The 13,052-nt window shown below is 35.2% G+C and overlaps 1 protein-coding gene across 1 annotated transcript; it reads right to left on the bottom strand.

Annotated features, from left to right (window-relative positions):
• Positions 1-9,603: 9,603 nt before the first annotated feature.
• LOC113310714 (superoxide dismutase [Mn], mitochondrial-like) lies at positions 9,604-12,453 on the bottom strand. The gene is made up of 6 exons (XM_026559466.1): positions 12,103-12,453; positions 11,958-12,004; positions 11,719-11,844; positions 11,537-11,593; positions 10,321-10,398; positions 9,604-9,974 (listed from the first exon to the last, which is right to left on the bottom strand). The coding sequence occupies exons 1-6, from the start codon at positions 12,386-12,388 to the stop codon at positions 9,882-9,884; spliced, it is 687 nt and encodes a 228-aa protein (XP_026415251.1). The 5' UTR covers positions 12,389-12,453; the 3' UTR covers positions 9,604-9,881.
• Between the last annotated feature and the right edge of the window lie 599 nt (positions 12,454-13,052).

The following is a 13,052-nucleotide window of genomic DNA, read 5'->3' as shown; positions in this document are numbered from 1 at the left end:
TACCTACTGTCTTCGGTATTCAACAAAAGCTTGTTTTGGCCACAACTTCTTCGTCCGAACTCGGAATGACCTCATTCTTTTTGAATTCTTTTTATCTTTAAATTATATTCAATATGGTGACGGGAATTCCTTAATTTGAATGAGTTAAGATCGGTCTTTAGCCCTTCTCTTGATTTTGAGCGTTTTGCTCCTTTTCGTCGCACTTCTTCCACTTCTCTTGGACTTTGGCGCTTTGATTCTTGGAATAATTCTCTTCTTAGATATTTTCAGAACTTTGTAGCTCCTTTTTGGATGATTCACCTAATTGAGATAAATAAGAGAAAACAATAGTAATAATACGAATACATGCAAGAATAATAGCTTAAACAAGTATGAAATGTATACTAAAACCATATGAATTATGCACTTATCAAATTCCCCCACACTTATCTTTTTCTAGTCCTAGAGCAAACTAAATAAGACTAATCCGAAATACAACAACTCCATGTCGTGAGGATACGGTTACTCTTAGCATGAATAACAGACCTTTAAACCCCTAGGTGTCCCTAGTGGACGAGTTATAATCTCGTGAGGGCTTACAAGAGGTATACCCACAAAACCTACTACAATTTATCGCCTTGGAAGAACCACTAAGGATAGACACAAAGTAGAAATCCAAATAATTAGCTTGCGTAAGTTCTTTTGCTGCAAACATCCCACATACATTCCAATTATCACACATAAGTATTTATTTACGTGTGTCATTCAACCTGATTGCAAAACTCTACTAAGATAGTCATTGTACTTGTTACAACGTTTGTCACAGTACTCGCATACTGAAATCACATGGATAGATAAGAAAATGGAAATAGAAAAGTGAAGTGTACAAATGTTGACTAAAGTGAAAGATGTTACCCACAATACTTGTATGAATGTCGTCAAAGGATTCTTATTTATAGCACAATAGTTGATAGAAGCACCCATTTAACTCGACCACATGATTAGATACTCTAAGCGCATGTTCCTTTTCAGCAAGTACATGATAGTTGCCTTGGATCCTGTGTTCCACGCTTGCTTAGGCGACGGAGACAGGGACAACGTTTCACACATACTGCTATCAAAGTGTCAAGAATCTCATCAATAGTATTTTTCACTTGCTATATAATGATGATATGATTTTTTTATTTTCATCGACTATGATTAGTCCGCAATTCCGGACCTATCATTTATTAGTGTCGATAAATGAAGAGGAGCCTTATATATATGTTTCTTTCTTTTTTCTTTTCTTTTTCTCTTTTTTTTTTCTCTTTTTTTTTCGGCTCACTATTTATGAGTGTAAGACAATTGTCTATGGGGCTTTATGTGCTCAACCAATGATTATCTTGCTACAACATCCACGGCAGTATCAGGATCCCACCAAATCACTTTAGAGAAACATATAACTGCAAAAATAAAAAGAAAGTGATTCAGTAATGATTAATTGCGAGGATGACTCTTTAAAATGACTACCATAGCTGAGTTTCGCATTCAATTATGAACATATATATTTAAGGATTTTAAAACGATAAAGTGGAACTCAATCTATAGCCGTAAGAACTGTTTCAACCTTAAAAGGTATAAAGTGTCATCCTAAATAGCTCATAATTAACTCCAAAAGATGAAGTCTCAAGAATGCAAGAAATCAAAGAGTATTATCATTATTTTATTTTATTTTATTAGCAAACCAAACATGCTTAACTACTCCCCCACACTTAAACTCAACATTGTCCTCAATGTTCAAAACCGAAAACTCTGATTTCTGACATAACTTCCCTGAAGAACTCGAAAACCGTACCAATGGGTAGGTAACTAGGAAAAACATCATAAACGAAAGTTGTTCGCCTACGTCTTTTCTATAAGTTTTCAAAAGGGAACAATGTTTCGATAAACGGTTTGATTTTTATGGCCTCCGGACTGACAGACATGCAATATGAAAAAGATTCTGGAAAAATCCAAAACTCAAATGTCCAGGACAATCGGTCAAACTTAACAGACTTCAAATTAATATTTTCTTTTTGGAAAAGAAAGGTATGTCTGTCCTCTTTAAAATTTGGGGTCAACCACTCAAATCGGACTCTGTATGAAGTCTCGAGAGCTATTTTAGTGACAACTGCGCAGTCAGAATTTTCTAACGAGAATTCGTCAAAACTTTCATTATAGATATAGGACTTGTAAAATCTAAGATGGGAATGCAAGATATGATATGGAAAACTAAGAAAACTAAAAATAAAAGGGATAGAGATACAAAACCGATGGGTTGCCTCCCACGCAGTGCTTGGTTTAACGTCGTCAGCCCGACGTTATTGTTATCGTCCGTACACCAATAATCTGAAAATTTGGTAATCCTTAATGGCAATCTGCAGTTCAAATAATAGCTTCACAAAAACATTAGCACAAAACATAAATATTGAAGCTATCACTTTATTGAAGTTTTCCCCACATTTGGTCCTTTCTATACTCGGAAGTGGATAGAGAACATAAAATTCGGGAACTTCAAAATGTTCCTCAGCTTGGTGAATCTGCACAATACTCGAATCAAACACATCAAGTGGTGGATACTTAAAAGCAAAATAATCCGTTAAAAATTTTGAAGCACACAACTTCAATCCTAAGTGAGGTATTTTCTTAAAAGTTGGGTTAACAACTCTTTGAGAAGTTACTTCAATTAGAGGAAAAGGATCAATAGATATAGAATTATGCAAAGGATTAGACAAACCTTGTACCGGATCCTCGTTAATTATCTCCAATGAATTATTTACCTCAAGTATATCGTGGTCCTCTATCAAACTATTTTTATCTAGCTCAATTGGGTCTTCCACGACTTTAATCAATTTGGTTTCATTCTCAATCTCAATTTCTTCGTCAACCTCTCTATCGGAATCGGAATCTTCCCCCAAAAAGTCTAGTTCATTGATGCAACTCCTAATTTCTCCGTTTGAGTACGTTACACCATTTATAACAATAGATATGCCATACCCAATCTCCTCCTTTTGAATAGGCGAATGATCGTTATTATGATCCGGAGTTGGGATAATCGTATCATTGTTGAAAGGACTTTCAAAAGGTTGTTCATCTTCATCGGAATCTTCGTCATCCATAGGAATTTCGGATTCAGTTTGGCTTTGAGACCAAACTTCTTCATTCCTTGTCTCATTGAGTTGATCAATTTGTATTTTTAAGTTCTCTGTACGCCTTTGAATTTCCTGAAGTTGCTCATATTGTTTATCTTCAATTGTATGGAGCCCTTGTTGATGTTGTTCCATCACTTGGAATTGGTCAAGACGTTCATCCAAACCGATACCTTCACTCACCACATTATTTCCAGACCAAGTATCCCCTTTTTGAATAGGTGAATGGTCATAAATACGATCAGGAGTTTGGTTAGATATATTGAAGTAAGATTCGGTTGACATATTGTTCTCCGCGCTTAGTTACTCATTGAGTGACTCCACTGTGGAAATACTGGCCTTTAGATAATGCATAATCTGATCAAACTTCTGCTCAAGTTCAGGAGATAAACGATTAGAAGCATAACTATCCTCCCATCCCTGTGAGTGTTCACTTACATACCCGTCATAAGGTTGTGGATATGTATGTGAATATCCATAAGGTTCCGTAGGATATTGATCATACCCAAAAGATTGGTTTTGATTATGCCCATAGGATGGTTGGTAGTTTTCATATGAATGAGATTGAAAACCATGTTGATTACCACTGTTGTATGTGTAATCTTGTGCTCCATACATGTTATTTCCGTAAGGAAACATGACGACTCACAAGAAGGAGAAAATAAAAATAAAAAATTTAAAACAAAATTAAAAACAAGCTAAACAAATAACAAATCAATTAGCAACTGCTCTCCGGCAACGGCGCCAAAATTTGATGCGTGTCGTTAATGCAACAAATTAATAAAGATATTTCCCACTAATTAACTGGTAATATAGCGGTAGTAAGAGATCATTCCCACAGAGAGCTGTGTAATTGTTAGGTTATTTGATCAGCAAGATAAAGTAAATCACAAAGGGGGTTTGGTTGTAAGATAAATAGAAAGACAATAAAGAAGAAAAGAGATATGATCAAGGAATCCTTCGCCGTTACCAAGCGATAGATGGATTAATATACTTATCTATTGTTCGTAAGAACCATTCATCACCAACCATAGAATAACAGCTAGATCAGTGTTATTCCCAAAACTCCTTCAATCACTGGATACGGAAGTTATCGACTACCAGATTATATCCAACGAACCACCAAGTAGTAGATCACTCAAGGTGAAATCCAATCGAACGCCTTAAGCTTTGTGAATTTAGGTTGATCCCAGTAGTTAAAATATTAGATCAAGGATTACTTGCTGGTGTTGTTTTCATACACGATTGCTGCAAAGAATCCCTTTGTAAGGTCTCGCGATTTCTACTTGTATAGAGAGTTAATCGACGATTACTTATCTCGTAACTTCTACTAGTCATAGATCGATTAATAGATCAATCTAGCGTGCACTCCAAATCAATATAAGAATCACTCATAAACCCTAGATATGGTAAAAACAAACGATGATGATAAAAAACTCCCAATAGATTTGTATTATTAATAAAGCTTCACGCTTAGAACACTGAAATCATCCTTAATCAACAAAGGATTTAATTTCTCATGATTACACAATTACATGGTTCCCCCCTAAAGGGGTAAACCCTAAAATATTAATGAAGAACAAAAGTATAATATGAGCTGAGATTCTATGACCTAATACCTTTTTATAGGTTTACATTGCTTGGTCTTCAAGTATTTAGTTTGGTTCAAGAACCCGACCCAAAAATATGAAGTAACGTTCCCAAACATTCCCTTAGGCCTTTCAAGGTGTTTATACACGTTTTCCTGCTTTCTAAGTACGCGTACCAGTACCCGTACCTCAAATTACAGCAGAAATTTTCGGAACTAGGGTATGCGTACCCTACTGTCTTCGGTATTCAATAAAAGATTGTTTTGGCCACAACTTCTTCGTCCGAACTCAGAATGACCTCATTCTTTTTGAATTCTTTTTATATTTCAATTATCTTCAAGATGGTGATGAGAAATCCTTAATTTGAATGAGTTAAGATCGGTCTTTAGCCCTTCTCTTGATTTTGAGCGTTTTGCTCCTTTTCCTCGCACTTCTTCCACTTCTCTTGGACTTCGGCGCTTTGATTCTTGGAATCAAGAATAATAGCTTAAATAAGTATGTAATGTATACTAAAACCATATGAATTATGCACTTATCACGGCTCCGGACCTATTACAGCTTTCCCAGTATGTGAAACTGGTATGCATGCTGTCTTGTATCCAGATTTACAATAGTTCTATATTTCTCTTTAAACCATTTTGAAACATTCTCAAATAACATCAATAACACATATCACTGTTCCATACTATTTTCGAATGATAATCTTGAATCACGATTTAGATTTTAAAAAATAAATTGTTCTTAACCGAAATTCATTAAGTATGAACAAATGTTCATTAAGCTTAGTCATATATATTTAGAGAACGATATTACCAAGATAAAATTGACTCGAAATTCTTGATATGCTTACGATAGTCTAATTAGTCATTCGACATTGTCTCATAGATAAAAGGATGAATATAAATTAAGAAATAGGTGGTTCAATCTTCACTTACCTTTTGTTGAAGAAGTTATCCAAAAGCTTCGGTTGATCTTCGAATTCAAACCGTAGAACACAGTGATGTCCGATTCTCAACTACACACTTCTATCCCAATCCGAGACTTGACTAATTGTAGACTAGAAATCAAGACATAGTTTTGATCAACTAAATTTGACAACAAGCTTGATATAGCAACACTTGTTAGTTCAACTGAGCAATGCTCTAACAGATTTAACATTGTAAAGAAATTTTTTTTACTCGAGATTGTCTTGTTAAACATCTCGAAATATGATTCAAGCAATGGATGCTCATAGGTCCTTAGAAAATCTTTGTTCAAAATAATTTTTTGTTCAAGAACTATATTTTGTGGCAATGGATCATTCTCAAATTTCCCAAGAAATGATATTTTATATCCATAGCAATTAGGAATGATTCATAACATTAAAAGAAGCTTTTAGGAACTTACTGAAATCTGGACTCGGGGTAGGTCCACATACCTAGTATGTGAACCATAGATTTTAGAATACGATAAGGTACGCATACCTGGTATGTGAACCTTAATGTCCTGAATTCGTGAATGGGTTAGCGGTACACGTACCTAGTACGTGAACGTGGTGAAATAAATTCGTGAATAGCCTAAAAGTACATGTACCTAGTACCCGAGTTGTGGTCATCTTAGTTCGTGAATAGCCTAACGGTACACTTACCTAATTCGCGATTGTGGATTCCTAAATTCAAGAACTGGCTAATGGTACCCGAATTGTTCCACATACCTACACAACATAAATGAGAAGATGCTCATGAACTATTTTCACGAATATGTATAGCATTTCTACAACTCTCATAAACACCTAAGACATATATGATCACTAAATTACCTTATAGTTATGTATGATAATTCAAGCCTTAAGTGTTAAATGAACAAAGTGTTGCTTAAACGATCATATGGAATACTTTCCATGAACTATCATTATAAACTATTATGGAGGACCATAGTGTATATTCTTCTATGTGATTTCAAGACAAACTTCTCACATGCTTACATGAACTCTTAATAAGAGTTTCATCTAAACGGAGAATGTGTTTGCTTGAATCTCAAGTTATCTTAGCTTTAATTCTAAGAAACCCTAGCCATAAAAGTTTATAAATAGAGAGATTCACACAACTTTGTGTCCTAGTTATATGCTAGAGTCGCCCTCTATTGACCTAGGTTTCCTCTGAGAAACATAATTAGGTTAACGACTTAAAGACTTCTCTAAGGGATTTGTGAAGCCAGGTACGACTATCTTTATCTTGATAGTTCGTGTATCATGACCTTCTTTCTGTTATAGAGGTTTTAGTAATCTCTTTCAGGAACGAGGTAACTAGAAATCGCAAAGTTCTCTTCATTTCAGACTTAATGATTCCTCAAGATAGACATCTACAATTTTTCTTAATTAATCGGTTTAAGATTGTTCTTCAGAGGTGGTTAATAATCCAGGCTTCTCAGCTAATTGAATGTAAGTGTTCCGGATTTGTGAGGTTTACTAGTTTTGTCTATTGAAAACAGATTTCCAAGCCTTGATTTATACGATTAAATGGAAATCAAATAGGTTTCTCTATTAGAGGAAGATTGGCCATCAAAAGTATTCACTTAGGCTGAAGAAACTCTTAGGATGTAAAGGACGTCGGCTAAGGGAATCAATTGCGTAGAGCCTTGCAAGGTTCAAGATACGTAAGAAGCACGATTGCAACTGAATTTCTTGGATGGTTAATTCGGTTGCAACTACATTCCATTCTGAAGTGTTATAGTAGGTTAGTGTCGTAACGGCTTAATACAGTTTGGTGTTCACATCTGCATGAGGTCTCAGGGTTTTTTTGCAGGTGTACTTTCCTCGTTAACAAAACTTCTAGTGTATTATGCTCTTCTTTTTCCGCATTATATTATTTTATATTTATAATAGGAATAACACAAGTAGTACGTAATCAATTCTAGTAGAGAAGTCCTTATTAATTGTGATCGATTACGAGACTCGTTCTTGTAGAATTCGTATCTTGAAAGATAGATAACAAGTTCCATACTTGGCAGAATTCCAATCATGTTATTTGGATACGACTAGATTGATCTTGGATATTGATTTTTAAGATCGTCCAAGTACTCTTCTATACAATCAGGTTCACGGACTTTGTTTTCTTGAAATTTTGATTGTGAAGAGAAAGAGATATAAAATGTGTGTATATATATTGTCCAAGGATCATTAATTTGGTCTACTTAAAATCGTATTAGGTCTTGACCAAATAGGTTGCCGCACGAAAAAATTGGTGGTATACTTGGTACCCTCTCATTTTCAATCGGTATCAGAGTAGGCAACACATTTAGACCTAACAAGTCTGTGTTTGCGGCGGTCTGAGTCTGTGGACAAGAGTTCAATCTCTAATAATTCATCGCCAGTTACCGAAAGTGTTGTTTTCATGGACTCTATCAATGTGATCGGATCTCCTTCCCTCTCTGGATTGGATGAACATTATATTTCCATAATACAGTCTGGTATTGACAATTATCATCCCTATTATCTTATACTGACGAGTCTGACTCAGAAGTAAAACAGGAAGGAGCCACAGAAGGGGCATTTTGGGCTTTTCAGGTCCCAAAAACTACCACCAAACCATTTCCAATCTTTTTACCAAATTGCATGTTTGCGTTATGTTTCATTTTGCAAGGGCCATAAAAGAGAATTGCATATTCACGTTATGCTTCATTTTGCAAAGGCCATAAAAGGAACTCCCTCCCTTCGGATGCATAAGATTATTTGACAAGGAAACTGGTCGCATGTTGGTCTTCTACTAGTAATTCCTGGATATCTTAATCTTAGTAGATTTAGCCCGTGGATCTAATCACAATAATTATGTGATCACTATTAAATTATTGATTAATTTGCTAATCAACAAAGGATCACATGCAATGATTATACGGTTTTGATCTCCATCCAATTAAATGAATCATATCCATCATTAACTTATATATGCATGCTCTAATCTCTCTTCAATTAAAACTCCAAAACCTATATTTATCAAATATACAAACGCATTAAGAATTTTTGAAGTAAAGATATCATCTTTATTCCAAATTTCCAACTACAAATACAATGAATATTTCATAAGTTCTAAAAAAAAATATGCACTAAAAAAATTACATATTCACATGTAAAAAAGAATCTCTGTCTCTATAATAACAATCTAAAATCTTCAGCGCTGTCGAATTTGTTTCTTGTTCTACGTAGAGCCGCCGAATTTGTTTGTTGTTCAACATAGAGCCGCCGTCAATGGTGGTGTTATAGATTGTTGATGACACGCTCAAATACTTCGACCGTAGTGCAACAGAGGTTAATCGGTCCGTCAACTTTGCAATCGAATTGATCATCGTGGTTGGAACGTTCTTCGAGAAGGAGTGACTGAAGTTTTGACGACGATAGATACTTGATAGGAAGCACAAACCTTTTGCTTTCTTCTCCTACATAAACCGAGAAACACCCTTTCTGTATCCTGTTGTTATTATTTCCTTCTGTTGGCATTAAGTGGTCATATTCGTTGCAATTTTTCCTGCTCAACAGTTTTTCCTTGATGAAGGCAAGTTTCTTGCTCAGAACCGAAGGCATGGCGATACTATCTAGGAAGAGGCTAAGAGCAGAGCTTGTTTGATGAAAAAAAAATATCTGTGAACTGGAGAGAAGCAAAGAGCAGGGCTTTTATTGATGAAACTTTGTCGAGCAATAACCCACATATTTATATGCATGTGTGTAGCTTACATGAACTCGGAATGGGATTCTTATAATAATGTAATGTTATACGAACTGGGATTCCTCAAGTCAAAACTCATAACTAGTTAGTTTTGGTATTTTTCCTTTCCAAAATACGGATCGGTTTGACATGACGAGTATTTTATCAGAACAAAAGTGCTATGCTGAATTACCGAAGAAAAAAAACTCCGAAACAGTATTAAATTCCCATTTAACGTTAAACAGGTTAAGGGGAAACCAGAACCTAGAAGGATAATTTCAAGTAAATCAACAAACAAATTACACCAAGTACATGTAAAACTCTACATCACAACTTATTTATCCTTTCAATAGAATTCAAGGCCATCCGACCCACATAACTACATGAAAGTTTTAACAGAAAACAGAGACTAGTTCCCATACACTTCACCAGCAAATTTCCAGTTTGGTAACCTTCCATATATTCTCAGATCATGGGAGTGCTTTTTCATAAACTTCACTGGCATATTTCCAGTTAATAACCTTCCATATATTCTTCAGATAGTCTGGTCTCACATTCTTGTACTGCAGGGTAACCATGAAGACAAACGTCAAAACTGATTTGTATTTCAAGTACAGGGATAATCAATCTACCAGGAACAATAACTAATTGAAACAAAATAAAAGGCAAGACACATAGGTGTGCTTCATGCTTGTTACGTCCATCCTTCGTACTGTATGTCAACAGAATCTCGTCATACTAAATTTTGCAGATTAACAGATAATTATTAAACCCATAATCTTGAAGATGGTGACCAATTGTATAAAATAACAGATGTGGAAATGATTGACCGCATTTGAATCATTTGATTGGTCTAAAACAGTTGACAAGTTATATTGCTAAAGAGAACAACGGGTTGACAGAAATTACCTGCAAGTAATATGCATGCTCCCAAACATCGATGCCCAGCAAAGGAACCAAATTTGCACCTTTGGTTACCAGAGGATCCTGCAGAATGCTTACAGTAGTAGTTAGCTATAAGAAACACAAAAGATGCTTCACCTATATTAACTTATTATATGAAGATCACCATCAAAAAAAAAAAAAAAAAAGAATAATAAGAAGAAGACCCACATGAGAAGCATCATAAGTTACTAAAGAAAACACCATACACAAAAAAATAAAAAGTGACAATCATATTTTCAGTTCCTAAAAGGACACAATTAAGTTATAATGCATATGATCTACTACTCACAGCGCCTACCATACACGTGTTCAGCCACTGAAACTGCTTAGATGCTACTTCTACGGTTTAATTAGATAAGAAAAGAAACAAGGTAGTGCCAACAGACAAGCACTACATGGAGGCTGATATATCATCATATGAGTACAAGGAACACTACAGAGTCGGCCCAATTTATTCTGCGTGCCCATCAACCATACATGATATAAATATATTCCTCCTTCTATCAAAATAACCCTACTACTCTCGTCTTTTGTTACTCTCTTCCAGATTTCCTCACAAGTCAAAACTATTATGTTGAAGTGTCTACTCATAGATCATCATTCAATTTGCTTACCCTCTATGGACAACACCAGGATTCTATCCGTGTCATTAAACTTAATATCTATAAAAACTTGTAACAAACTATATGCAAATTTCTTTGGGTTAGTGGGTTAGATTCTCTCAATGCATCCTACAATCTCACAGAACCCTACATCAATAAACATTTCCTTAGAGGAGGACTCTGATATACATATTGTCAAAAAATGATGTCTTCAAATCAATAGACGTTTATTTAACAGCCAGAATAATTATGTTTGGTAGATTGTTTCTAATGGAGGTGGAAGTAATGTGAAACCATTATGGTGTTGATAGCATAGCATCTTCTTAGATACAACTGCTAAAGAGTAGACACAAGCCTGACATTTGCGTTAAACAATGGGCAGGCTTGCCCTCTCAATTCACCAAAACTGTATTCAAACATGAGGTTCCAAAAACTCTTAACTTTTATGTTGAATACTTTGGAATAATTTTATCTCGAACTTCTAGAAACACATAGTAGAGACATATTATCATACCGTTTAATATTTAATGAGCTTCTAGTCATGGCCAAAAAATAAGTTTTCAAAGGATTAACATTACCTGGTTTTCTGTGGTTTCAACAACAAGCTTCTTCAGTTCTTTATCCAGACCTAACCACTGAAAAAACACAAAACAGGGAGAGCAATGTAAACCATAGTAACAATTCATCAGCAATATAATGGGTGCAACACACCAAACTGAAAATAAATCAAAACTCATAGAAAAGCTAAAGATGGACTTACCACCCATCCAGAGCCTTGCAAAGCAGCACCTTCTGCATTAGCCTTTTGCACCAACTTTTCAAAAGATCCAAAATGTGTATCAATTGCCGAGGCAAGGGAACCTTTAGGAAGCTCGCCACCTCCTTGCTGTCAAACATTCAGAAAAGAGTACCCTATCAGATCACAAAAATAAGAATCTACACAAACATAAAACCAAAAGATAATTAGCACAATCACAATAGAGATGAATTTTAACTTACACTAACAGGAGTAAGATTCTTCCAGAAAAATGAATGGTTCACATGACCTGTAACATAATTTTAAACATATATCCCATCAAACACAACAAAAAAGACGATCAAAAAATTGTAAATCGGAAACTGAAGAAGACCCAAATTAACAAACCTCCGCCGTTGAACTTAATGGCACTCTGCAATTTAACAACAGTTGATGTATCTCCTTTAGCTGTAGCCTCAGTGAGTTGTTCAAGAGCTTTATTGTAATTAGTGATATAAGCCTGATGATGCTTTTGGTGATGAATCTGCATAATTTCTCCACTAATTGCAGGTTCAAGGGCACCATAGTCATAATCAAGATAAGGTAGAGAAAAAGTTTGTAACCCTCTAGCATTACTAAACCCTAATTTTGCTAATCCTAAGGATTTTCTACTCATAACTGTTCTAAGAGCCATGGCTAATTTTTCTCTCTCGTTAGAATTCTCAAGAACCTGTTAATTGTCGACCTTAAAAGAGAGATATGAAGAGATTATTATACAGAAGGCAGACGAAGAGTGACTACGCACTACTCCTCCCAAACACCTCTTCCACGTACATACCAGGTCAACGGTCAAAGGTCAACCTTTTCACGGTCCTAAATTTCTACTCCGTCCGTACCACATGTATAGGCGGAGGGACCAAATCTCTTAGATTAAGAATTTTTTTTGATTTCATAAATATCCATGACTTTTCCTGTTTTACCCCTATTATATTCCTTATGTAGAAACATAAACTTAAATGTGAGAATAACCAAGCAACATAAATAGGGGTAAAAAAGATAAAAATCATCTTGAAATTGTCACTCCGCCTATCTAATAGGACAAAGAAAATGTCATATTCCACCTATATAATAGGTATGGAGGGAGTAATTCTAAATTTCAATTTGAATTTTATGGTACACAAGTAAGTTGTTTGGCAACCGGAAGCAGAAATGCTTCTGGAAAGCAAAAGTCATTTTCAGAAATCGGGAACAAAAATTAATACTAGCTTCCAGAGGTCATTTTGAAATTTTGCTCTCCATGTAGCTTTCAGCTATTCCACTTGACAAAATTTTTGATATATCATTTATGGGTGTCCAAA

Source organism: Papaver somniferum, chromosome 9 (genome assembly GCF_003573695.1).
Source record: "Papaver somniferum cultivar HN1 chromosome 9, ASM357369v1, whole genome shotgun sequence".
In the NCBI taxonomy this organism is placed as follows: domain Eukaryota; kingdom Viridiplantae; phylum Streptophyta; class Magnoliopsida; order Ranunculales; family Papaveraceae; genus Papaver; species Papaver somniferum.
Note: the sequence above shows the minus strand (reverse complement) of the source record. Positions and strands in the feature narration are given on the sequence as shown.

What these genes read in the sequence shown, in the direction of transcription:
- LOC113310714 (XM_026559466.1), bottom strand. Translation starts at nt 12,388, where the DNA reads ATGGCTCTTAGAACAGTTATGAGTAGAAAATCCTTAGGATTAGCAAAA. An exon ending in CATTAAGTTCAACGGCGGAG is followed by an intron (nt 12,005 to 12,102) that starts GTTTGTTAATTT and finishes ATTATGTTACAG; the next exon opens with GTCATGTGAACCATTCATTT. An exon ending in TTGAAACCACAGAAAACCAG is followed by an intron (nt 10,399 to 11,536) that starts GTAATGTTAATC and finishes AGCATTCTGCAG; the next exon opens with GATCCTCTGGTAACCAAAGG.